We start from the raw sequence: 27,225 nt of genomic DNA, 5'->3' as shown, positions 1-27,225 counted from the left end.
CGGTCCATGCAGGGGGGTGTGTTCTGTCCTGGTACATGCAGGAGGGCGTGTTCTGTTTTGTCCCGGTCCATGCAGATGCAGGGGGGCGTGTTCTGTTTTGTCCCGGTCCATGCAGGGGGGCGTGTTCTGTTTTGTCCTGGTCCATGCAGGGGGGCGTGTTCTGTTTTGTCCCGGTCCATGCAGATGCAGGGGGGCGTGTTCTGTTTTGTCCTGGTCCATGCAGGGGGGCGTGTTCTGTTTTGTCCTGGTCCATGCAGGGGGGCGTGTTCTATTTTGTCCCGGTCCATGCAGATGCAGGGGGGCGTGTTCTGTTTTGTCCTGGTCCATGCAGGGGGGCGTGTTCTGTTTTGTCCTGGTCCATGCAGGGGGGGCATGTTCTGTTTTGTCCCGGTCCATGCAGGGGGGTGTGTTCTGTCCTGGTACATGCAGGAGGGCGTGTTCTGTTTTGTCCCGGTCCATGCAGATGCAGAGGGGCGTGTTCTGTTTTGTCCCGGTCCATGCAGGGGGGCGTGTTCTGTTTTGTCCTGGTCCATGCAGGGGGGCGTGTTCTGTTTTGTCCCGGTCCATGCAGATGCAGGGGGGCGTGTTCTGTTTGTCCTGGTCCATGCAGGGGGGCGTGTTCTGTTTTGTCCTGGTCCATGCAGGGGGGCGTGTTCTATTTTGTCCCGGTCCATGCAGATGCAGGGGGGCGTGTTCTGTTTTGTCCTGGTCCATGCAGGGGGGCGTGTTCTGTTTTGTCCTGGTCCATGCAGGGGGGCGTGTTCTGTTTTGTCCCGGTCCATGCAGATGCAGGGGGGCGTGTTCTGTTTTGTCCTGGTCCATGCAGGGGGGCGTGTTCTGTTTTGTCCTGGTCCATGCAGGGGGGCGTGTTCTGTTTTGTCCTGGTCCATGCAGGAGGGCGTGTTCTGTTTTGTCCCGGTCTGTGCTGGGGGTGTGTCTGCGGGGTGTTGGCTCCGCCCCCCTGCCCCCCCCTGCAGATCTCAGCCTGTGTGTGTCAGTGTGAGCTGAGCGGAGGCGGCTCAGAGCTGCAGTCATGCTCCACCATGTCGGATGGTACCTGCTGCTGGGGTTCCTGCTGCTGGATTTACATGGACTGAACGTTCAGGGTCAAAGGAGACGCAAAGGAAAGGTAGGATGAGCTGAACTCAGTCTGCTGGTCAGATGGTTTAATGGAGCTGACACTGGGAATGAAACAAAAGTACATTTGTACGAGGTGCATCGTTTGACTGATTTACTGCTGGTTTTGAGTTTTGAATCCTTCATGATTCATCTGTTTCTTTCTTTTTGTTAACTTTCTTTCTATTGGAAGTAATTTCACAGACATGACATTGCAATGTGATAAAAAGGACTTCCATTCTTTCATTTTTCTTTTTTATCCCTCCCACAATCCTTAATGTAAATCCAATATTGACAAGTAATCAGTACAGAATAGATACAGCAATTGTCTAATAATAAAATAAATAATAATAATAATAATAATAATAATAATAATAATAATAATGATGATGATGATTGATGATGATAATAATAATAATAATGATAATTCATCTATTTCTGGCTACAGTTTTGAGTTTACAGCAAATCGGGGGCATTTTTGTCCTCCTATACTCAACAAATATATTTTTAATTAGCATCAGTCGTCTAGTTTATTAACTCCAAACCTGTCTGTCGTATATCAAACATTTAGGAGATACATGGATTTCACAGGACAGTATTTGTGGTTAAATAATACAGTCAGGCTTTTGAAGGAGCTTACTTTATCTAAACATTATGTGGATGTTTTTAATGTTCATGTAAAGGACGTTTCTACTCATATTGTCTGGTGAAACATGAAAATCCTCTGACTTGTTTGGACCTGAAGTGAGTTACAGTTAAACCGTGTCATTTATTGTTTCGTGTTCAGAGATGGTGATGAACTGGAGTCATACTTGGCATGACCTCTGTCCAACACATTAACCCTTAAACACCTGGAACTGTTTTTGGGGCGACTTTGAATTGATTTTTTTTCTACATTTAATCTTTCCTAAGTGATTTCTCACCTTTTATTGTAATATTATGGTTTACATTTGGCAGTTTTCAGTGGAAATCAGGTCTTTTCCTAGATATCATTTACTCACCATGTAGAACACGCTGCAAAAATCAAAATCTTACCAAGTGTATTTTTCTCATTTCTAGTCAAAATATCTCATACTTACGGCCAACAGAGACATACACCTGTCAAACAAGTACAACCTCAGCTCCAGTGAAGTTAGGATGTCATATCAAAACAGTTACTATTGAGCACTGATAGGAAGTCATGTATGGACTTTCATTTGGGTTCATGACCTTTGACCTTTGACCAATGTCTAGATTTTAAAGATCTTCGTCTCCAAAACTAATGGTCAGATTCTTTTCAAATTGTTTGTGTAGCTTCTTTGGGACAATGTCTACAACGTGTGTTCACAGTTTTGAGAAATTTTGATTTTTGAATTTTTGAGGAATTTTTGAAATAGTAAATGTGCCTTTACGTATAATGGTCCATATTTTGATGGTTTATAACATGAAATGATTGGAGATACCAGTATAGTCACTACTGGTCACTCATAGGAAGTCACATATGGACTTTCATTTGGGTCCATGACCTTTGACCTTGAGTGACCTTGAAGGGTCAAACTTAAGGTCGCCAATGTCTAGATTTCAACAATCTTCTTCTCTGGAACTAATGGTCAGATTCTTTTCAAATTGTTTATGTAGCTTCTTTGGGACAATGTCTACAAAGTTTGTTCGTAGTTTTGAGAAATTTCGAATTATTAAATGTGTCTTTACTCATAATGGTCCATATTTTGATGGTTTATAACGTGTAAATGGTTAAAGATATTAAAATAGTTACTATAGGTCACTGATAGGAAGTCATACATGGACTTTCATTTGGGTCCATGACCTTTGACCTTGAGTGACCTGGAAGGGTCAAACTCAAGGTCACCAATGTGTAGATTTCAACAATTTCTCGTTTGAAACTACTGATGCATTCATTTCCATTTTTTTTAACATAGTTTCCTCAGGACAATATCTAAAAGTTGTTGTTTTTTTTTTTTTTTTCATATTTTTGAGGAATTTAGATTTTTGAAATTTTAAATACAAAAAATGTTCCTTTCCTTCTAATGGTCCATAATTTGATGGTTTATAACATGGAAATGATTACAGATATCAATATAGTTCCTATTGATCACTGATAGAAGTCATATATGGACTTTCATTTGGGTCCATGACCTTTGACCTTAAGTGACCTTGGAGGGTCAAACTCTTGGTCACCATTGTGTAGATTTCAACAATCTTCTTCTCCAAAACTACTGGTCGGATTCATTTCAAATTTTATACGTCGCTTCGTTGAGACAATGTCTACCAACCTTATTCACAGTTTTGAGAAGTTTGGATTTTTGAATTTTTGATGAGTTTTTTAAATATTACAAATGTGTTTTTCCTTCTAACAGTCCATATTTTGATGGTTTATAACATGTAAATGGTTCCAGATATCAGTATAGTTCCTACTGATCACTGATAGAAGTCATATATGGACATTGATTGAATTAGTTGAGTTCTCCTCCAGTGAAAGTCCCGCCCACTTCTATTGTTTGGTTGATCTGCATCCAGATCAAGGTTAATGAAAAACGAAATGACAAAAACTAGAATTGAAAAAAACATTTTCGTTAACTGAAATAAATAAAAACTATAATTAAAAGAGAAAGCGATAACTAACTGAAACTGTATTGTGTGCTTATAAAACTAACTAAAACGTATAAAAATTCAGGGTAAAATTCCCTTCGTGTTCGTTTTTGTCAATGTCAGATTGATATGAAATCGATTTATTTTGCTCAAGCAATTGTAGCTGCTGGCACCATATGATATTTAACGGTCCGTCACTTCTCGTCACTTGTGGTTTCCAGTCGTCTTCTGGTCCCTACTCTACCTGGAAACATGGAGACTAAAGTTGGGAGAAAGCAGCAGAGTCCTGTCTGGGATTTATTTGAATACGATGGAGAAGAAGAGAAAAAATACTCAAAAAACTCAAACTAAACTAAAACTAAGCATTTAGAAAATAACGAAAACTAATAAAAACTAGCAAACCTGCTCTAAAACCTAATTAAAACTAACTGAATTAGAGGAAAAAAAGTTCAAACTAAATAAAACTAAGCTATAATGAAAATCCAAAACTATTAGAACCTTGGTACAGACCACAGGACTGGAACATAGAACAGAACCTGACAACCTCACACATTCAGCTGGTACTGATTCAGATAGAACATGACGCTGACATACAGGGACACTGGAACCATTTTTACAGATTATTGCAGCGTATTGTTATTTATAGTCAGTGGATTGAATAAAGATTGTACAAACACACCTCCTCCAAATGATAACCCAGTAAAACACTATTTTCTGTTTTATGTATTATATTCCAACGAGTAGAAACCACCTAAAAACAGACTGTGTAACATGCTCATTCGCTGTATGAAAGGTCTGCGGTTGTTTCTTGCAAGATTCTAATAATTTTGGATTTTTCATTATAGTTTAGTTTTATCTAGTTTTGACGTTTTTTTCTCTAATTCAGTTAGTTTTAATTTGTTTTTAGAGCAGGTTTGCTAGTTTTTATTAGTTTTTGTTATTTTCTAAAGGCTTAGTTTTAGTTTAGTTTGTTTTGTTTTTTTTATATCTTTCTCTTCTTCACCATCGTATTCAAATAAATCCCAGACAGGACTCTGCTGCTTTCTCCCAACTTTAGTCTCCATGTTTCCAGGTAGAGTGGGGACCAGAAGACGACTCTAAACGACAAGTGACAAGAAATGACGGACCGTTAAATATCATATGGTGCCACCAGCTAAAATTGCGTGAGGAAAAAAAAATCAGTTTTATGTGATGATGATGAAATTCTTTATTCAGTCACACAATAACCAGTGTCAACAACAGCACTTCAAACATTACAAACATTACCAACAGGTTATGACTGAAAAGGCACAGGCAGAAGCAAAATACTTATATTAATGCCTGTCCTACATAACATATTCAGCTACCCAGCATCCAATATAGGAAAAAGAAAAAGACAAAAAACAAAAAAACAATGTGTCCAAGCCAACAAACAAGCGAAACCTAAAAAGGTGAAAATATACCAGAGAAATAGAAAACTTAACCACCAAATTAATGGTAATTTAAATCAGTCCAATCAAATTTATATCAGTCCGACATTGACAAAGATGAAAACGAAGGGAATTTTATCCATAATTTCTATACGTTTTAGTTAGTTTCATAAGCACACAATACAGTTTCAGTTAGTTATCGTTCTTTTCTTTTAGTTATAGTTTGTATTTATTTCATTTAACGAAAATGTTTTTTCAATTCTAGTTTTCGTTAATGATAATAACCTTGGTTTCTTGTCGTCACTCGTGCTACTCCTCCACCATCTCGTTTCGTGATCTTATATTCAGGACCACCACGGGCGACCGGTGGACACTTTGATCTGGACCAGCAGTGGCATTTCTACCATGGGTGGTCCCGCTGGGAATCAAATCCCCGACCTTGACCGTGTTAATGCCGCGTTCAACCTGCTGAGTTCAACAACACAGAGGATTCATGGAAAGTCACATGTCACCAGTACTAATGAACACACACTCAGGAATACTGTGACCTCAGAGCTGGGGTTTTTCTGCTTTTCCATCAGGTTCATCAGCTCTCCTCTAATGTTTGTGTGACTTACATAGATTGACTTTCAGAGTTTTTAGAGTAGCAGTATTTAATGTAAAGACAGTTCATCATCACTTCACAAAATGCATGTATATATGTATACTTGAGCCGCAGGGTTCAAAGCGTGAGAAAAAAGTAGCGGCTTGTAGTTCGGAAAACACGGTACATGTATTATTTGGGTGCTTCTATGAAACTGCTCCTAAAAACAGGACATGGGGCTAAAAATTTAAAAAGTCAAACCAGATGCAGACTATAGTTATGAAGCACATTTGGAAGCACTTTGGGTCTATTTTAAAAATAAACACTCACTGAGATAAAAGAGAAACTATTTTTCAGATAAAATGCATTTTTATATTATTTTACATTATATTTAATACAAAAATCTGCATCTAACACGGTCAAAAAGACACGAAAATTATGTGCTGCTATATTTTTTTTTATTTTTTTTTTTAAAATATCTCTTTATTCGCTCACAGGTGCATTTTGGGAATTGAACTAATTATTCAAGGCAGAGTGTTTCACAAAAATGACCACCGTTGCAAAATCATTTGCGATTTAGATGCGTTTAATTGGGCAGGTTCTGTATGTAATGCAAGTGGACACGATGGGTTACACACAAAACCTGGAATGAGACTGAGATTTTTAAAAAATCAATGTGTGGACTAAAAATACCACTAGAATCGACACATTTAACACAGTGTCTTTATTTATAGTCAATATAAGACCATTTACAGACATGTTTTCAAAATAAAATGCACTGACACCTATAGGTAGTTTTTCCTGTCCCAATTTGGGTCCTTTTTTTGGCCCCAATGTTTGATTAAAAATTAATTAATTATGGGATGAGTCAGAGCAAGAGTATAAGTATAATCTGACCTTTATGTCATTGAAATGCAACAAATGTCACAATTCTGGCACCGACACAAGATGCCTCCATATTCCTTCTGTAAACACAGTGTGTGTCTGTGTGGTCACGTATAATGTCAGAACCTCTTTAGTGCATGTGGGTCACTTCAGTCACATTCAGTTCAGACTCAAAACTGATAGAAGTCGGGGGGGGCTGATCTACCTTGGTGGAGGTCTGTGCTCTCTTTCTATTTTTTTTTTTTTTTTTGTCCGATTTGCCTACTGCTGCTGCAAGACCCAGCCAGTCTGAGGGCGTCTGCATACCTGTGTCTTGGCTAGATTTACGGACTTTGCTATTTGATGATCCCTTTGTAAAGCAACTGTTCATTGTGTGTGTGTGTGTGTGTGTGTGTGTGTGTGTGTGTGTGTGTGTGTGTGTGTGTGTGTGTGCTGATGATAGCGCTGTCGCCTGCAGCGCTGGTGTCAGGCTGGGGGGCCTCTGTAGATCTGGTTGCTCATCACAGCAGATCTGTGGCTGCTCTTGGACAGACGTGTGCTGATGGTTGATAATAAGCATTAATGCAGACCAGGTGTTCACTGTCAACATCTGCACCAACTCCTGTTTACTGTGGTGTTGAGAACAAATTTAATAAGAAGAGCCGCAGAGAAGGTGAGTCATGATCTGTGCTCAGTCATTCTAATAAATACTTTGTTTTTAGACAGCGAGCAGAAGGCGTTTCTTTACACATTGTATAATAGAATACATCGTTACTGTCACAATGAACATTGATTTAAACTAGTACTAAACTGCTGATAGAAATGGTGTGCACTTACTTATAGAGCACATTCTATATGACATGTGGACAGTCAGAGCCAGGATTTGAACTGCTGACCCTTTGGTCATTGGATGACCTGCTCTACAACTGAGCCACAGCCGCTGATATATGCAAAAAGACTTGTTAAAACTTTGTTATTATTCCAAAACTTTTCTGTTCCTATCTATCTATCTATCTATCTATCTATCTATCTATCTATCTATCTATCTATCTATCTATCTATCTATCTATCTATCTATCTATCTATCTATCTATCTATCTATCTATCTATCTATCTATCTATCTATCTATCTATCTATCTATCTATCTCCTAGCATCCTTCCTTCTTTCCTTCCTTCCATTCTACCTTCCATCCTTCCTTCCTTGCATTCGTCCTTCCATTCTTCCTTCCTTCCATCCTTCCATTCTTCCTTCCTTCCATCCTTCCATTCTTCCTTCCATCCATCCATCCATCCATCCATCCATCCATCCATCCATCCATCCATCCATCCTTCCTTCCTTCCATTTTATTGTATTTTTTGTCTAGTATTAATGTTAAATGTGGTTTAAGTCAGACAGAACAAAGCTGAAGACCTACTTTAATACACAGCCCAACTTTTCTGTTCTTCTCTATCTGTCTGTCTGTCTACAGTGCATATATATGAATTAATTGATTAATTAATTAATTTATTTATTTATTTATTATTACTACTTAGCAGCTAGCTTGCTATTTTATCCATCCAGCTCTCTGTTACCTCTCTGACTCTGTTTGTGTCTAAGTCATGTATTTATTTTCTAACTAACTTCCTACTTAACCCAGATCAGTCTTGTACAGCCAGGGCCAGTATTTCACCTCTGTCAGCCAAGCTGGATCAAAACCGGTCATCCGGTGGTGACTTGACTGAGGCTACGTTTAGACGGGAACAATCTGAACCAAAAATGCAAATGTTTCATTGCGTTCTCACTTTTAATTCTGCATTTAGATGTGCATTTTGGGGGGAAATCTGCATGCAGATGGACACGCAAAAGTGTGTGAAATTTCTTATTTATCAAATCAAATCAAATTTTATTTCTATAGCGCCAAATCATAACAAAAGTTATCTCATGACACTTTACATATACAGTTGGTCCAAACCAGACTCTAAGCCAATTTGCAGAAACCCAACAGAATCCTCCAGGAGCAAACACTGGTGACTGGTGACAGTGGAAGGAAAAACTACCTTTAACAGCAGAAACCTGGAGCAGACCCAGACTCCTGGAGGATGGACGTCTGACAGGACCAGCTGGGGTTAAAGAGAGAGAGTAAAGGAGGAGAAAAAAGAGAGCGATAGAGATAGAGAGAGACTGGTGGAGAGGGGGAGAAGGGAGGAAGTAGGGGGAGACACACGGATGCAGTTGATGCACAGATAACTGAACTAGAACATCTATGGAACTATATAATAAACACTATCATAACTGTATGGATAAGTGAGTGATGACAGTGAAGGAGGAGAGAGGCAGGACCACAGCAGCAGGTCAGAGATGATCCAGGGAAAACCTGTGATGATCCAGGGAAAACCTGTGATGACCCAGGGAAAACTTATGAGGCGATAAAGCACAGAGACTCCAGGGAAGAAGTCAAGTATCGATTTATTGATGAAGTATGCACACCAGGTCAGTGGTGCCTGCAGCTGTACGTACTGAGTGACATTAGAGAGAGAGAGAGAGAGAGAGAGAGAGAGACTTACTTGGAACTGGATCCGAGGTCCGAGGGGCTGTGCCTGGCTGTGAGCCGTTGGCCGAGATTGTGCCGGTCTGCGTTCTTGGGAGAGGGAGGGGGGGGCTTATACAATTGTAGGTGAAACACTGATATAGGATATATACAGGTAATATAGGATATATACAGGTAATATAGGTTATATACAGGTAATGTAGGATATATACAGGTAATATAGAATATATACAGGTAATAAAGGTTATATACAGGTAATATAGGATATATACAGGTAATATAGGTATATACAGGTAATGTAGGATATATACAGGTAATATAAGATATATACAGGTAATATAGGTTATATACAGGTAATGTAGGATATATACAGGTAATATAAGATATATACAGGTAATATAGGTTATATACAGGTAATATAGGCTATATACAGGTAATATAGAATATATACAGGTAATAAAGGTTATATACAGGTAATATAGGATATATACAGGTAACATAGCATATATACAGGTAATATTGCATATATACAGGTAATATAGGATATATACAGGTAAGACAGGATATATACAGGCAATATAGCATATATACAGGTAATATAGAATATATACAGGTAATACAGGATATATACAGGTAATATAGGATATATACAGGTAATACAGGATATATACAGGTAATATAGGATATATACAGGTAACATAGCATATATACAGGTAATATTGCACATATACAGGTAATATAGGATATATACAGGTAAGACAGGATATATACAGGCAATATAGCATATATACAGGTAATATAGAATATATACAGGTAATACAGGATATATACAGGTAATATAGGATATATACAGGTAATACAGGATATATACAGGTAATATAGGATATATACAGGTAACATAGCATATATACAGGTAATATTGCACATATACAGGTAATATAGGATATATACAGGTAAGACAGGATATATACAGGCAATATAGCATATATGCAGGTAATATAGAATATATGCAGGTCATACAGGATATTTACAGGTAATATAGAATATGTACAGATAATATAGGATATACACAGGTAATATAGAATATATACAGGTAATATAGAATATATATAGGTAATATAGGATATATACAGGTAATATAGAATATGTACAGGTAATATAGGATATATACAGGTAATATAGAATATATACAGGTAATATAGGATATATACAGGTAATATAGAATATACACAGGTAATATAGAATATATACAGGTAATATAGAATATATATAGGTAATATAGGATATATACAGGTAATATAGAATATATACAGGTAATATAGGATATATACAGGTAATATAGGTTATATACAGGTAATGTAGGATATATACAGGTAATATAGGTTATATACAGGTAATGTAGGATATATACAGGTAATATAAGATATATACAGGTAATATAGGTTATCTACAGGTAAGACAGGATATATACAGGTAATATAGCATATATACAGGTAATATAGAATATATACAGGTAATATAGGATATATACAGGTAATATAAGATATATACAGGTAATATAGCATATATACAGGTAATATAGAATATATACAGGTAATATAGGATATATACAGGTAATATAGAATATATACAGGTGATATAGGATGTATACAGGTAATATAGGATATACATGTTTACAAGGTGAGATTAAGAAAAACAGGTATTGTGTTTTGTACAGAATAATCTGTCATCTGTAAAATGATCCGTCCAGTCCAGTAGGTTCTGTGTAGTGTAGTGATACTGTAACTAAGACAACAGTATAAGCAGGTCATGTGACAGTGTGATGGATTAGAAAAGTTCAAGTCGCTGCAGGTTGAACCAGAGGTTGCCTTGAAGGTTGAAAAAAAAAAAAAAAAAACCCACCCTGCAAAGACTGAAAAACTACTTCATGGTGAAGTTGAAGATGGAAAGGAATTAAAGGTTAGGGCTTTAAGAGAACACAGACACACATGATCCTCACTTTAGACTTTTATGTTGGCTTTAAGCGTCAGACTGACAGATTTATGTGTTTTATCTGAACCCACATGTGCATGTACGGTAGAGGTTAAGGAAGCAGAACAATGACTGTTTAACCCGTAAAGACCCAGTGTTACTGTTGTGGCAGTTCCCCAATGAATTTTTCTCTATATTTAATCTTTTTTAAGTGATTTATCGCCATTTACCACAATATTATCATCTATGTTTTGTGTTTTTTCAGTGAAAATCAGGTATTTTCTTATATTTCATTTACAGATCATGTAGGTGTTCACAAAAGTTGAAGTTTATTATAACAAAAGCAGAGAAAACTGAATGAAAAGTGACTTTTTCAGTCAAATTTCTCATTAACTGAACATAAACCCAGTGTGTCCATCCACTGGTATTGATCCAACTCCATGAGTTTTAATGGTGAATCAATGTTGTATAAGATGACGGTGTTTCCATGGTAACTACGGAGCCTCTGAACGTCCGAATGGGTCATATCTGATGACCATGAAAAGATGAAGAACTGTATTTTACACCAATTATTTACATGGATTAGAGTCTATAATTAGTGGTGTATGTATTTAGGATTTTTTGAATAGTGAGTCAAACGTCTACAACCTTATTTTATTCACAACACCCATTATTTTGTTCATTTTTATTGGTTTTACTTATTATTTATTTGTTTTTCTTCATTTTGTGGTTTATTTTGTTCATATTACTTATTATTTTGTTGATTTTTTATTCATTTGATTGATCACTTGCCTTTTTTTTTGTCAATTTTGTTGCTTATTTCATACTTGTTAAACTTCATATTAGTCAATTTTTGCTAATATTTTTCACGTTATTTATTATTTTCTTGATTTTTTTATTCATTTTTGTTCATTTTATTGATCACTTTGGCTGTTTTATTCATTATGTTGCTTTTTTTTATACTTTTTACTTCATATTATTACATTTTTTGCTTATATTTTTCACGTTATTTATTATTTTGTTGATTTTTTAAAATTAATTTTATTTATTATTTAACATAAACCCAGTGTGTCCATCCACTATCATTGATCCAACTCCATGGGTTTTACTGGTGAATCAGTGTTGTAGAAGATGACGGTGTTTCCATGGTAACTACCGAGCCTCTGAATGTCCAAATGGGTCATATCTGATGACCATGAAAAGATGAAAAACTGTATTTTACACCAATTATTTACATGGATTGATAGGATTAGTGGATCAACAGGTATTAAACAGTTTAGCTCAGTAGATGCTTTTGGTTGACAGCAGATGTTTGGGTCTTTACGAGTTAAAGTCGACTGAAATCCCCTGGACTAGAGCTGTATTTACTGGGTAAATACAACAACAAAACACCGTCTGATGATTGTGTTTCTAGGCAACAGACGAAGTCTAACAAGAACATGAACGGTCTTGCATGTTTCTGTTGATGCAAAAACAGCAGAAGAGTAGTATCAGTATGAATACTACATAGAACCCCCATCAGACTGAACTAGTCCTCTGAAACTGAGCTGTGCAAGTGAGTGGTCTCATTCTTAAAATAAGGAAAACAACCTTATTTTTTTTGCTGGGATATTGTTTTAGCTGGTACTAGTGAACTCCAGCTCAAAATCCAATGGAATATCTTGTTAGGACAAAGTTAGTGGACAAAAGTATGTGGACGCGTTGAATTCAGGTATTTCTTTTCTAACAGGGGTCTGGGATACTAAACAATGATAAGTGTTAGAATATAGTTTTATATCATGGGATAAATATCATTGCATTGGTTAGTTTGGTTTAAATTATCTTTTGTTTCCAAAATGACTCAGAGATGGTTTTGACTTAATTTCTCTCAACAGTGTTGTGTTTTGTTTTTTTTTTTACCCATGACTGTGATTTTAAATGTTCTACATTTCAAAATTGTTTACTTTGTTTATTATTTTGTTCTTTTTGTTGATTATTCATAATGAACAGGACATTTTACAGGTGTAGACATGACGTGTCCCAATATTTTTGGCCATATATTTTTATAATAAACCCCACCTGAATTCAATGTGTCCAAATACTTTTGTGCATATGTATATGTACTTACAGTAATGTATGCTGGATTATCAAAGACAGTGGAACCTTTTTACTAATTAATCACTTTTTTTTTTCAATTATAAACTAAAGAAAAATAAGAAAAATGTACAACACTAAAGTCAGTACAAACACGGAATAAAGAAAAAAAATCGTACATTTCTAAAATATTTTTCCTGCTCTGACTGTAAATAATAATTTTCTACCACAACTAACTACCATCTACTTTCTTCATATCTCACTGAGGAGGAAAAATCTCCCATTAAACTTTAAGGAAATATTGTGTAATAAACTATATGGACATAAATATTGGGACACATCATGTCTACAGCTGTAAGATGTCCTGTTCATGATAATTTAAGATATAAACGTCAGTATTTCCACATGAAGAACATTTAAAATCACAGTCATGACTAAAAAAGCAAAATCAGTGTTGAGAGAAATAAAGTCAAAACCATCTCTGAAGCATTTAAGAAGTAAAGATAACAATTTAAACCAAACTAACCAATGCAACGATATTTATCCCATAATATAAAACTGTATCATTACATTAGTCATTATTGTTTTGTATCCCAGACCCCTGTTAGAAAAGAAACACCTGAATTCAACGTGTCCACATACTTTTGTCCGTATAGTGTACGTGTCCTTTAAATGAGTTTTCCATTTCAGTCCTGGTCTTCGGCCTCTGTTCAGTCCTAGTCCTGGTCCTAGTCCAGGCCCTTGGACACTGTTCTGTCCTGGTCCTGGGCCTCTGTTCCGTCCTAGTCCTGGTCCTCTGCTCAGTCCAGGCCCTTGGACACTGTTCTGTCCTGGTTCTGGGCCTCTGTTCAGTCCCAGTCCTAGGCCTTGGTTCAGTTCCGGTCCTTTGACTCTGTTCAGTCTTGGGCCTCTCTTCAGTCCTGGTCCTGGTCCTCTGTTCAGTCCCAATCTTTGGCCTCTGTTTGGTCCTGGTCCTCTGCCTCTGTTCAGTCCCGGTCCTCGTCTTCTGTTCAGTCCTGGTACTGGTCCTCTCTTCAGTCCTGGGCCTGGGCCTGGGCCTCTGTTCAATCCTGGTCCTCATCCTCTGCTCAGTCGTGGTCCTGGGCCTCTGTTCAGTCCTGGTCCTGGCCGTCTGTTCAGTCCCGGTCTTCGGCCTCTCTTCAGTCCTGGTCCTAGTCCTCTCTTCAGTCCTGGTCCTGGGCCTCTCTTTAGTCCTGGTCCTGGTTCTCTCTTTAGTCCTGGTCCTATGCCTCTGTTCAGTCCTGGTCCTGGTCCTGGTCCTCTGTTCAGTCCTGGTCCTGGGCCTCTGTTCATTCCTGGTCCTTTGCCTCTATTCAGTCCTGGTCCTCTGCCTCTGTTCAGTCCTGGTCCTGGGCCTCTATTCAGTCCTGGTCCTAGGCCTCTGTTCAGTCCTGGTCCTCTGCCTCTGTTCAGTCCTGGTCCTGGTCCTCTGTTCAGTCCTGGTCCTGGTCCTGGTCCTGTGTTGGGTTGGTGTTGGCGTTTGTTGTGCTATCTGACAGACTGAGGGGCTGATAATCCGGGGGGACGGTGTGGACCAGAGCAGATCCAGTGTCAGTTCATCGGCCTCTGTTCAGTCCTGGTCCTGGTCCTGGTCCTCTGCTGGGTTGGTGCTGGCCTTTGTTGTGCTATGTGACAGACTGATAATCCGGGGGGACGGTGTGGACCAGAGCAGATCCAGTGTCAGCTTATCGTCTCCCTGGCAGCAGCCCCTGATAACAGCCGCAGAAAGGCTCTTTGTTCCCAGATTTGGACCCGGGTCTGTCTAGAACCTCATAATAAGCAGCCAGTCCTCCGCCTGAGGCCGGGTATCAGTCTGTACAGTATTTTCGAACCACTGTTCTTCTAACATTTCAGAGTTAATGAATGAAAACCAGATCCATGTCATTTTTTCTGGTTGTTGTTTGCATGGATTGTTTTGTTTTTTTTGTCCGTATGATAAAATCAGAGCATGCTCGATTGATTTCTGCTTTAAAATGCATGTAACCAAACAGGAGGTTCAGTATTCTGTCTGAAACGACCCAGAAAACATGTACAGCTCAGTTTGTACATTATGTTTGGTTCCGTAGTGGATGGAGGCAACTTTATTAACCCTTAGGGGTCTGAGCCTCTTTTGACCGTTTTTGAGCACTTTTGGTTTTGCCTTTATATACTATATAAAGAAATGTTTACTATACCCATGTTTGGTATCTTTTTTTTCAGCACAACGTCATCTATCTCATCTGCCTATTATTTTTTCACTTTAACCTACTATGTCAACACAAAAGCATAAAAAGCACACAAAAAATATAAAATCCTATTTGAAAAATGTATATAATTTATTGCATAAATAACACAAAGATACTTAACGGACCTTTTCAAAGACTTTAAAAGTGAATGCAGTCTATGGATTAGAGGTGGGGGGGAGTGTTATATTTCTGACCATGTCTTCATCATTTTTTGTCCTTTTTCAAAACAAAAAACTGGCCGAATCTGTGGATTCTAATCCACAGACTGCATTCACTTTTATTAGGTGTATACAATCAAACTTGTAATAAATTACAACTATACTCAGATATTTGACATAAAAGCAGATCTTTACATAGGCGTTTTCTCACCCCCCCGGTCCTCCTGGTTTCCACATCCAGTTCAGGTGGGGGTCATTCTCACCCTTACCTGTAATGCTAATGCAAAAAATAATGACTCCATATTTTCTTCTCGGTTTGATGTGAAAAAAATATTACATTATGCCTATAAATAATGACAACTTCAAATTTTTGTCTGTGTTTTAGTGCAAAAAATAACATTAAATTATGAAAATATTTACATTTACAAACTGTCCTGTAACAGTAAAATGTGAATAACCTGAACAAATATGAACAACCTGAAATGTCTAAAGAAAATTAAGCACAGTTTGAACTATCTTCTGTCTGTTACTCAGTGTTTAGTGTCTTTGTAGATCTGATCCATAATGCACATGAGGCAGAATATTGTTAAAATTGCACTAATTTTTTCTTAAGAAATTTCAGTTTTTTTCAGGATATTCACAACCGCATCCGATTCAGGTGGGGGTCATCCTCACCCTTACCTGTAATGCTAATGCAGTCTGTGGATTAGAATCTGCAGATTTGACCAGTTTTTTTCCATTTTGAAAAAGGACAAAAAATGACAAAGATATGGTCAGAAATATAACGCTTGCTTTATATCGCTATAATAACGCTAAATCGTTTGTTTACTCCGGTTTCAAACCCTCATATCTCCGGTTGTATTTGCTCTATCAACATCAAATAAAAAATGGGAGTGTTTCAAGTCTGCACTTTCCAGTGCAATTGTCTCCAGTGACTGACTTCCAACGCTACGACGTGTTGAAAATGTCATGTGATTCAGTCATGGGGCTGATGACCGTGGAGGGTTTAACTCCAACTATGAACTTGGCTGCATAATACATGAAGGAAAGACACGCAGTAACTCTATAGTACTTTTATAAAGTTACATTATATGGACAAAAGTATGTGGACACGTTGAATTTGGGTGTTTCTTTTCTAACAGGGGTCTGGGATACAAAACAACAATAATTAATGTTATAATATAGTTTTATATTAGGGGATAAATATCATTGTATTGGTTAGTTTGGTTTAAATTGTTATTTTTGCTTCCAAAATGCCTCAGAGATGGTTATTTACTTAATTTCTTACTTAAAGAAACACCTGAATTCAAAGTGTACACATACTTTTGTCCATATAGTGTATGTATATTTAAGGGAAATGTGAATAAAAGTTTTAATAACCAGTATATTATGCAATTATCCATTAGTAGCTTTATGAAGCGCTATCTCATTAAACGTTTAACGTCTTTGTCTTTGCTTCCAAAATGCCTCAGAGATGGTTTTTACTTAATTTCTCTCAAAATTGATTTTTTTTTTATCCATACTCTGATTTTAAATGTTCTTACCCTAAATTCCTAAATTTTTTTTCATGTTCTGACTGTAAATAATAATTTTCTACTATATATAATAATTATCTCACTTAGGAGGAAAAATGTCCCATAAACTTGAAGGAAATACTGATGTTTATGAACTATATGGACATAAATATTTGGACACGTCATGTTTTCTATTGGGATAAATATCATTGCATGTAATGAGACTAGTACAAAGGCTGAACCCAAATGCAAGACCAGAACACAGATGACCAATTGAGAGTGTTTATTAAACACAATCACGGTAGTAAAAACACAGCACAAAATTGTTAACATGTCTATGAAGGCGTGTGATACTGGACTCTTCGTCCGGGCTGTGAGCGGAGAATATGGATGGTCAGCACGGCCAAGCCGGAGGATTCCCGTCAACACCCCGACTAGGGCAAAACAGAGAATAGTCAAAAAACAAGCCAGGTCATACACAGGAGGGCAATTCAGGAGGCAACGGGACATGAGGGAAAGGCTACTCACGGTCAGGGTCCAGGCGAGGGTCGAAACACAAGGTAACACGTTGGAGGCTGAGGTAATCAGGGAATAGGCAGAATCAGAAGTCGATGTACGAACCAGGTCAGAACCAGACGAGCAGGCAGACAAGGAACAGGCAGGATCGGTGGTCGGAAGGCAAAACGGGTCAAGAACGGGCAGACAGACTGACAGGGATCCAAAAACGCTGGTAAGTGAGCACACAAAGGTAGAACACAAACTGGCAAAGGAACAGGGGAAAACACAGGGTTTAAATACACAAGAGGGAGGGAAGACAATTGGACACAGGTGGAGATAATCAGGGAGGAGTCAGGTAATCAGGAGCAGGTGAAACAATCAAGGAGGGGAAGTAAAGACACCAGACATGACACAAGAGGGAAACTTAACAAAATAAAACAGGAAATGACAGACAAAACAGAAAAGACAGACACAGTCTGGGAGCAGACATGACATTGCATTGGTTAGTTTGGTTTAAATTGTTATCTTTGCTTCCAAAATGCCTCAGAGATGGTTTTGACTAAATTTCTCTCAATATAGATTTTGTTTGTTTTATCCATGACTATGACTTTATATGTTTTACCTCTGAATTTCTAAAATATTTTTCATGCTCTGACTGTAAATAATTATTTTCTACCACAACTAACCATCTACTTTCTTCACATCTCACTGACGAAGAAAAATCTAACATTAAACTTCAAGGAAATATCGATGTTTTTATCATGAACAGGACCTCTTACAGCTGTAGGCATGCATGTGTCCCATTATTTTTGCCCATATAGTTTATAAACTTCCTTAAAGTTTAATGGTAGATTTGACCATGTTCCGCTTTCAGACCTGCTGTGTGAACGTAGCCTTAGTAGCTCCTGTTCTTTCTTGTCCTCCGTCCTCCTGCTGGTCTCCAGATGCCGTTCAGATCCTCTCTTCTGTCTCCTCTCTCCTCGTCACCTCATTAGTGTCGTCACAAAACCTTTACAGCTCTTTCTTTCTTCAGTGCCTCTGTTTCCCCAGACCCAGCATTCTGACCACTGATGGGAGTCTGTTCCGTCAGTGTGTGATGTGTAGTTTTCAGTAGGTTTGTGTTGGATAAATGTACTAATGTCCAGCAGGAGGGAAGGAAGAATGAGGAAAGATTAGAATCATTTGTCTCACTTTAACGATGTGTCAGTTCATCAGTACCCATGTGGTTTTTAGGTCACCAGCGATAGGCCACGAGTTATTGTGAAGGCGCTGTGTCCGTCGTCTTCGTCGTCTTGTCGTCATCTCTATCATTGTCTTTTGTCATCGTCTTTATCATCGTCATTTGCTGTCAGCTTTTGTCGTCATCTTTATAGTCATCTTTTGTTATCATCTTTATTGTTGTCTTTTGTCGTCGTCTTTATCGTCATCTTTATCATCGTCTTTATCGTCGTCTTTGTCGTCGTCTGTTGTCATCATCTTTTGTCATTATCTTTATTGTCATCTTTATCATCGTCTTTGTCGTCATCTTTTGTGGTCGTCTTTATTGTCATCTTTATCATTGTCTTTATCATCGTCTTTATCGTCATCTTTTGTCAGCATCTTTATTGTCATCTTTATCATCGTCTTTATTGTCGTCTTTATCGTCATCTTTTGTCATCGTCTTTATTGTCATCTTTATTGGCATCTTTATCGTTGTCTTTATCATCATCTTTATCGTCATCTTTTGTCGGCGTCTTTATCATCGTCTTTATCATCATCTTTGTCATCATCTTTATTGTCGTCTTTATCGTTATCTTTATCATCATCATTATTGTCATCTTTATCGTCGTCTTTATCATCGTCTTTATCGTCATCTATATCGTCATCTATATCGTCATCTTTTGTCGTCATCTTTATTGTCGTCTTTATCATCATCTTTTGTCGTTGTCTTTATCGTCATCTTTACCGTCATCTTTGTCATCATCTTTTGACGTCATCTTTTGTCGTCATCTTTTGTCGTCTTTATCGTCATCTTCGTTAGCAGTTTTTTCAAATACCGTCTTCTACAAAGCTCCTAGTTGGATTTTTGGGAACTTCTGCTATTAGCTAATCCATTGTTTTGTGTTCCATTGACAGGATTCGGACTTAACGGTTAAGCACAAATAGACAATTCGATGACAGGAAGACTGACGTCCACTTCATGTATCAGACTCGGAGCCTTATCTCAGTATTAACAAATGTTTGTCACAGGTTTAACAAAGATGAAGCCCTGTGGATTTGTGACCTGTTTGGACCGGTGGAACATTACAGGAACTGAGAACTGTTGGATTAATCATAAGGGCATGTACATGGAGGTATTTTACCAAGACACACGGGAAAAATGTAAACATCTCCTGAATGATGAATTTCCAGTGAAGTGTGTGGAAAAAAGAAAAGTCAAGATTCAGCATGTGGAAAACAACAGCTCGGATCAGTTAACTTGTATAATAGCAGTGTAAACGGAGGCTGCAGCGGTGTGGAGTTAAAGTGTTAACATGGAGCGGAGTCATTAGACATGAGCTGGGACTGTTTGGATCTGACAGCAGACACTGAAGTGTTCATCAGACACAGGCAGCACAGTGTTGTGGACGGACGTGAGACATGAGGATGTTGTGTTGTGGTTCGGTGTTTGATGGCAGAAGGGTCAAAGGAAGCCGGTCGGAGGAGATGAGTAATTAATTTGGTTGAAGGCAGATGTCGGAGACGAGCTGAAGCAGCAGATCTGATGAAGAGCTGCAGGTCTGGGCCTGTTGGAAGTCATGTGGTCACAATAAGAGCGACTGTTCAGGTTACAGACCGAGACGTATGTCATAAGTAAGAGCAGATGTTGTATAATAGAGATAAGAGAAGGTACAGTAAGATAAGATAAGATAAGATAAGATAAGGTACAATAAAGATAAGATACAATAAGATAAGATAAGATAAGATGAGGTACAATAAGATAAAGTACAATAAGATAAGATAAGGTACAATAAGATAAGATGAGGTACAATAAGATAAGCTACAGTAAGATAAGATACAATAAGATAAGGTACAATAAGAGAAGATACAGTAAGATAAGATGAGGTACAGTGAGATAAGATACGATAAGATAAGATAGAATAAGATAAGGTACAATAAGATGAGATAAGATACAAAAGATACAGGTACGATAAGATACAGTAAGATAAGGTAAGGTACAATAAGAGAAGATACAGTAAGATAAGATAAGATGAGGTACATAAGATAAGATAGAATAAGATAAGGTACCACTAAGTTAAGATAAGATGAGATAAGACGACAATAAGATAAGGTCGATAAGATACAGTAAGATAAGATAAGATGAGGTACAATAAGATAGATACAATAAGATAAGGTACAATAAGATAAGATAGCATAAGATAGTTTAAGATACGCTACAATAACGCATGTAGTTCTTAAGAACGGTCTCAGTCTCCCGAAAGGTCTCAAGACAATGTTTTGTGATCTGGATCTTAAATGTGAAGCTCACTCCTCCAGTTCAGTCCAAACTCTGGTTACATTCCAATGATAAATATCACCGTTCATAACTTTCTCCATCAAAGGTGACTCACACCATTAAACAGTTGTTGTGATTTCTAAATGACTGACTGTAGACTTACGTGTTTCCTCAGAGTAAGTTCCTGCGACGTGGTGCTTCTCGAGGGGATGGAACGCTGCCTTCAGGACCTGATCGCAAAGGTTCAGCGGGTCGCGGGGACGTCTTTGTGGTGGACGAGGACACTGACCTGATGGATCCGATCTTCCAGAATGGCGGACAAGTCAACCCTCAATGGAAACCTCACAGAAATGGACTCAACGGGAGCCAGAAGGGGAAACCTGAGGTGGCCTCGAAAGATCTGGAGGAGAACATCACCACCGACAAGAAGACCGACTCTGGGGGGAGGAATTCACCGCTGTTCCCCGGGAAACCATCAGACGGAATAATTGATCTGGATGCTGGAAATGTCCCCAAGAAGCCCTCAGTGGGATTCCCTGTCCTTCCTAAAACCCCCTCAGATCCTAGACCTCCAGACTCCAACAAACCAGCAGAGGAGACAGATGAGAAGGTCCAGTCTGTTTCACCTACGCCTCATGTCTTCATCTCAGGGGACGGGGGGGCGCTGACCACACAAAGCACGATGTTCATAGATCCGAACGGACGGCGACCGGACGACAAGCTGCCTGGTGTAGTGACCATCGTGTCCAGAGATGGAGACCTAGTCCTGGGTTCAGATGGCAGAAGGTACCGGCTGCAGAGAGGACCTCCAGGCCGGATGGGCCCCCCAGGACCAGAGGTGAGTGGCTTTACAGTCCTCCTCCTGCTTTAGTACTTCTTTAACCTTCTGGTGTCCAGGTGTATGATTTCATCTTAATGCAGCAACAGAAAGCTTTGTAAAGTAGCGTTTTCACCGGTTCAGGTTTTGCACCACGGCAAAATCCTTGCCACCGCACCGTTCATTTGATACAAAAAAATCATCACTGTTGCATTAGACCAGGGGTCTCAAACTCATTATCTTTCAGGGGCCACATTCAGTCCAATTTGATCTAAAGTGGGCCGGACCAGTAAAATGAAAGCATAATAACCGATAAATAATGACAACTCCAAATTTTTGTCTTTGTTTTAGTGGAAAAGAAACCCATTAAATTATGAAAATACTTACTTTTATAAACTATCCAAACAAAAAAGATGTGAATCACCTGAAAAAAAACTAAAATTTCTTGAGAAAAATAAGTGCAATTTTAACAATATTATGCCCCATCTCATCATTTCTACGTGTGTGTTATGGATCAGATCTGCAAAGACACTAAACACTGAGTAACATTAACTTAGTTAAAATTGTGCTTAATTTTCTTTAGACATTTCAGTTTGTTCATATTTGTTCAGATTATTCACATTTTATTGTTACAGGATAGTTTGTAAATGCAAATATTTTGATAATTTAATGTTATTTTTGCACTAAAACAACGACAAAAATGTGACTTAGTCATTATTTATTTTTGTAATATTTGTAATATTATTTTTTTCACATCAAACTGAGAAGAAAATCTGGAGTCTTTATTTTTTGTAGGTTATTCTGCTGTTATTATTTGACTGTAGATCATATTGGTCTGTATGTGGAACCTGAACTAAAATGAGTTCCACAGCCTTGAGTGGAATTTTTCCACTTTGCAAATTGATCCCACAGGCCGGATTGGAACCTTTGGCAGGCTGCATTTGGCCCCCGGGACGCATGTTTGAGACCCCTGCATTAGACTTATTATAATATATAATAGGCCTTGGGGCTGGCCAGCTAATGATGCTAATGATCTAGCTAATATGAGTAAATAGTTGCTTTTCCACTGACCCTCAAATATAACTTGCACATAAAAATTACCTAATGGAGAAACGACTATTTCGGCAAAAGTCTCATTTTTCAATTAAAAGTTTTTGCGCTGGCAAGAAGTGTTTTATTGGGCGTAGTGCAAATGGTATGTCACACAAAACTGCAATGGAAAGACCTTTTTTCGTAACTAGAGTCAGCTGAAGAAGAAGAAACATGGTGCAGTATGTGTGGACACACCAGGCCCCCCCCCCCCCCCCCCCGAAGCCACGCCTCCAGAGTACCAGATTGTACTCACAGAGGGGGAAGCAGGGGGGGACAAATGACAGTTGACTTTGATAGACATATCACCATTCAATCATTTCGATGGGTCAGTTGAAATGATTGGATGGTGTTTTTTCAGTGCTGTCCGTTCCACAGGTGACTAAAATTTTTTAATTTTTGTTTTAGAGTGTTTAATTAATTGGTTGCCATCGAGGTGTGAAGGGGATTTTAAGCAATATAGTAAAAAAATGCTCCAGGAAAACATCTCCTACCCCACCTTTAAGACAGTAGGTTTCGTCTGTTCGTCTGAGTTGTAAACATTTGCTTTGACGGGACGTGTGAGATGTGTAGCCTAATATCTGAACCTGCAGACTTCAGCCAGAAAAAACATGACACAATCGATTTAAAGTAATTGATAAGTTCAGAGATTCCAGTAGATCAGGTGATTTAGAGTCAGTTCTGATTTATTTGGTGATGTTTTGGATGGAAGCTCAGTGACACTAAGCAGAAACAGAACTGTACTCTTTGATAACTAAGACACTCATGGCCATATGTAATCATGATGGGGGTTTTTTCTCCTTCAAAATAATAGCAATAACAATATGATTTTTTTGGGGGTAGAAAGTAGTGCTTACCTGATTTTTTGATAACAACATCTTGGCTTTATTTGTGCAGCCTTTTGAATCTGAACTGTCAAAGTCAATGTTATCCTCTGCAGATTTACAGTGAATTTGACATGTTTTATCAAAGCGATCAGAGAGAGAACTAGAGCTGGTCTACATCAGCTGACATCTGAATCTGATTTTGGGATCTGTGTGTGTGTGTGTGTGTGTGTGTGTGGTGGTGGTGGGTGGGGTTATGCCGCTCCACCATGTGTTCATCCACGTCTTCGATACCCTGATGTAAGTGCTCAGAGAATAGAGCGGTTTAAAGTCACAAAAATTTGTCATACCATCGGCTCAGATGATAAACGGGGGTTCTGGACACAGGGTTTGTACAGGTGCGTGAAACCCTTGAAAATGCTTGAATTTCAATGTTGTGTTTTCAAGGTCTGAAAAGTGCTTGAATTTTAAAGGGCTTGAAAGTACTTGCAATTATAACTCTGTGATGTGATTTATTGATTTTTAATGTTAGGTTATGTAGCTGTCACTGAGATTTGTGTCTTTGTTTTGATATTTGATCTATATGTATTTTTGTTTGTTGGTAATGAATGACCCCTGCTGTTAGAGAAAGGGTACACGTCAAGGTAGCCGTGTGATGCATTTGGTTAGTCATGTGATCCTTCAATCAGTCATGTGATGTTATATAGCAGTTCTGTTTTGAAATTATGGAAAAAAAAACTTTTTAAAGAGGAGCTACTCCTTACTTTTGGTTGGAGGACCCACACGGTGTGGAGTACTTCTAATTATTATTTATATTGGTCTGTTTGCAGTGTTGGGAATAACGGCGTTAAAAATAGCGGCGTTACTAACGCCATTATTGTTTTCCAGTAACAGGTAATCTGATTTACTATTTGAAATGTTACAACGCCGTTACCGTTACCGGCAGTGACATGTGGTGCGTTACTATGCACTGACATCTAACAGCTGTTATCTGTCCTGGCTCACTCAGCCAGGAACGAGAGATGTGACTTCACGGACGAGTCGAGTCGAGTCTTTAGAACGGCTCTTTTCAGTGAATAATAAGAACCGATTTGTTGCGAGCGGTTCATTTATGAGCTGTTCTTCGATTCAAATTACCCACACTGCCTTCATGCTTCACCTGTGTGTCCATGGGTCTGAGTTGTCCACGCTGCCTTCACCTGAACCACTAATGACATGTCTGAGTTTGAGTTATCCGAAGCACACCCCATTCAGTTGAATGCAGCTACGTGCACAGCTAATTTAGGGGAGGAGTTATGAGTTAATTTAGGGGAGGAGTTATCAATGAGTCTGACTGACTGGACTGAAGATATTTACTGCTGTATCAGGGAGGACTGACTGAAAAAAGGGGAGATGTGGGATTATCTGGACGAGCATCTTCTTCCTATAAATGCAGATATGCATTCATGTGGTGGACCCCAGCCAGGCCCTGGTGGACCCTGGTGGACCCTGGTGGACCCCATCCTCACCACAGTCCTGCTGCAGTACCTGTCTGCTGTTCTACTCTATGAAACTGACCCGTGAAACACGCTCAAAAATGAGTTTCCTTTCACATATTTGAAGGTTTTTCAAAAAAGTAACGCAATAATTACTTTCCCTCATAACTAATTACACTTATGAAGGAGTAATTCCATTACTAATTCAATTACTTTTTTGGGAAAGTAACTAGTAACTATAATTAATTACTTTTTTTTAAAGTAATTCGCCCAACACTGTTTGTATGTAGTGTTTATGTTTAATATTGTTTTAATTATGCTTGATGCCAACATTTTGATAATATATGTTCCGGTTTATATTATTTCTGTTTTTCACGGTGGTTTGGCGTTTGAAACAAGAGAAAACAAACCAACCATTCATCAACCATCAGTCGGAGCATGGGTCTCTTCTCTAGCCAGAAGGAAAAGTTTAGGAGCAGCTACAAGTTAACTCAGTCCACAGCTATTTACACACAGGTGATACATTTAGAAAAATAAAACTAAAAATCAAAAGAAAATTCCCAGGTGTTCTCAGGTCGACTCCAGGTACATTTTTATCTTAATCTTTGTCTCTGTGTGAGTGTGTCTGAAGAACACCAAGTGGCTTTCCTTTTTTGTAGAATAAAACTTTGTGTTCTCCTTTAATTTCTAAATTTTTTGAAAATATGAAACATAATTTTAAATGTTTACACCATAATACAATGTACATCATTGTGATAAAACTGAAAAATAATAATCATGACTAGGCCTGTATGTATTCCTGTAGACCCCAGCGATAAGGTAAAAGTTTGAAAAATTACCCTTAAAAGTGCTTGAATTTGGCCTTGAAAAATGTGTACGAACCCTGAAAGTCGCAAAACGTTTGTTGTAGCATTATCTGAGATGATGGACGGGGGCTGTGGACAGGGTTCATCCAGTTCTTACCTGGTGATAGAGGTGGACCATCACTGGAGCTGCAGGGCACACAGACCCAGACTCCACATCCGGTCACATCTGGGCCAGGATCTGGATCTGGAGTCACGCTGCTGTAAAATCCACAGGATCACTCAGCACCATGACTGTGATTGAAGCCGGCTGCAGAGAACACGAAGAGGCGCTGTCGGTTTAGAGCGCGCTCCGTCTGTCTGAAGGTCTGCGTCTCCAGGCTACAGTGAAGCTTTTCTGCCCGACGGCATTCCAGTGGAACAGGCTGATCCCCCGGATTATCCTGTCATTAGCTTGTAGCATTAGCATCTGCAGACAATTTTCAAGTACAACAATGAGAGATGATACAACAGGTGAGGCAGGAAAAAAAAAAACTTACTCATGCCAAGTCTGCAAGAACATCTCATGTTTCTGTTGGACTGAAAAGATCTGTGTCAGTGTCAGAGTACGAAGTAAAAAGTTAAATATATCTTATATATATATATTTTTTTTTGCTGTCAGAAACTACAGATTAGATTGATGGAGATAAATGTATAATTCCTTAAAAGCATCTCGAGGCCGAACCTAATTCAATCAATTATAAAAAACATCTACACCCTATAGAAGCCAATAATGTAATAATAGTCGATAATGTAATAAATTTGCCAATTTTAAAATGTAGTAAGTCAATAATGTAATATCTGGCCAACAACACAATAAAAGTCTTGAACCGATAACGTAATAACTTTTGGCCAATAACGTTATAACTTATTGGCTAGTTTTTCCGTTATTTGCCTGGTAAAAAAAATTCTTTGCAAATGTAATAACTAAGCCAATAACGTAATAAGGCAAGGCAGGTTTATTTCTATAGCACATTTCATGTACAAGACAATTCAAAGTGCTTTACATAGAACATTAAAAGCATTAAAGCAGAAGCAATAAAAGTATAGGCATGAGAAAACAAAAAAAAAAAACAACAAAAAAAAATCTGATAAATACATAAAACAGATACAACTTTTAGCTTAAAAGGAACAGCGCAGATCTGAACTGATGAAT

General features: G+C 38.3%; 1 protein-coding gene across 1 annotated transcript; it reads left to right on the top strand.

Moving 5' to 3' along the window:
* The first annotated feature begins 1,015 nt into the window (after positions 1 to 1,015).
* Positions 1,016 to 26,374, top strand: LOC115429147 (uncharacterized). The gene is made up of 3 exons (XM_030148395.1): positions 1,016 to 1,129; positions 21,198 to 21,860; positions 26,201 to 26,374. Exons 1-3 carry the CDS (start codon positions 1,034 to 1,036, stop codon positions 26,372 to 26,374), a joined length of 933 nt encoding a protein of 310 aa, XP_030004255.1. The 5' UTR covers positions 1,016 to 1,033.
* The last annotated feature ends 851 nt before the right edge of the window (positions 26,375 to 27,225 follow it).

Source organism: Sphaeramia orbicularis, chromosome 12 (genome assembly GCF_902148855.1).
Source record: "Sphaeramia orbicularis chromosome 12, fSphaOr1.1, whole genome shotgun sequence".
Taxonomy (NCBI): Eukaryota; Metazoa; Chordata; class Actinopteri; order Kurtiformes; family Apogonidae; genus Sphaeramia; species Sphaeramia orbicularis.
The sequence above is the reverse complement of the archived record's forward strand: the minus strand, read 5'-3'. Positions and strand labels throughout refer to the sequence as shown.

Bases quoted from the DNA above. Each gene is read 5' to 3' on its own strand.
- LOC115429147 (XM_030148395.1), top strand. From the start codon at position 1,034: ATGCTCCACCATGTCGGATGGTACCTGCTGCTGGGGTTCCTGCTGCTG. The intron at 1,130-21,197 runs GTAGGATGAGCT...GTGTTTCCTCAG, and splicing joins AAAGGAGACGCAAAGGAAAG to AGTAAGTTCCTGCGACGTGG. The intron at 21,861-26,200 runs GTGAGTGGCTTT...ACCTGGTGATAG, and splicing joins TGGGCCCCCCAGGACCAGAG to AGGTGGACCATCACTGGAGC.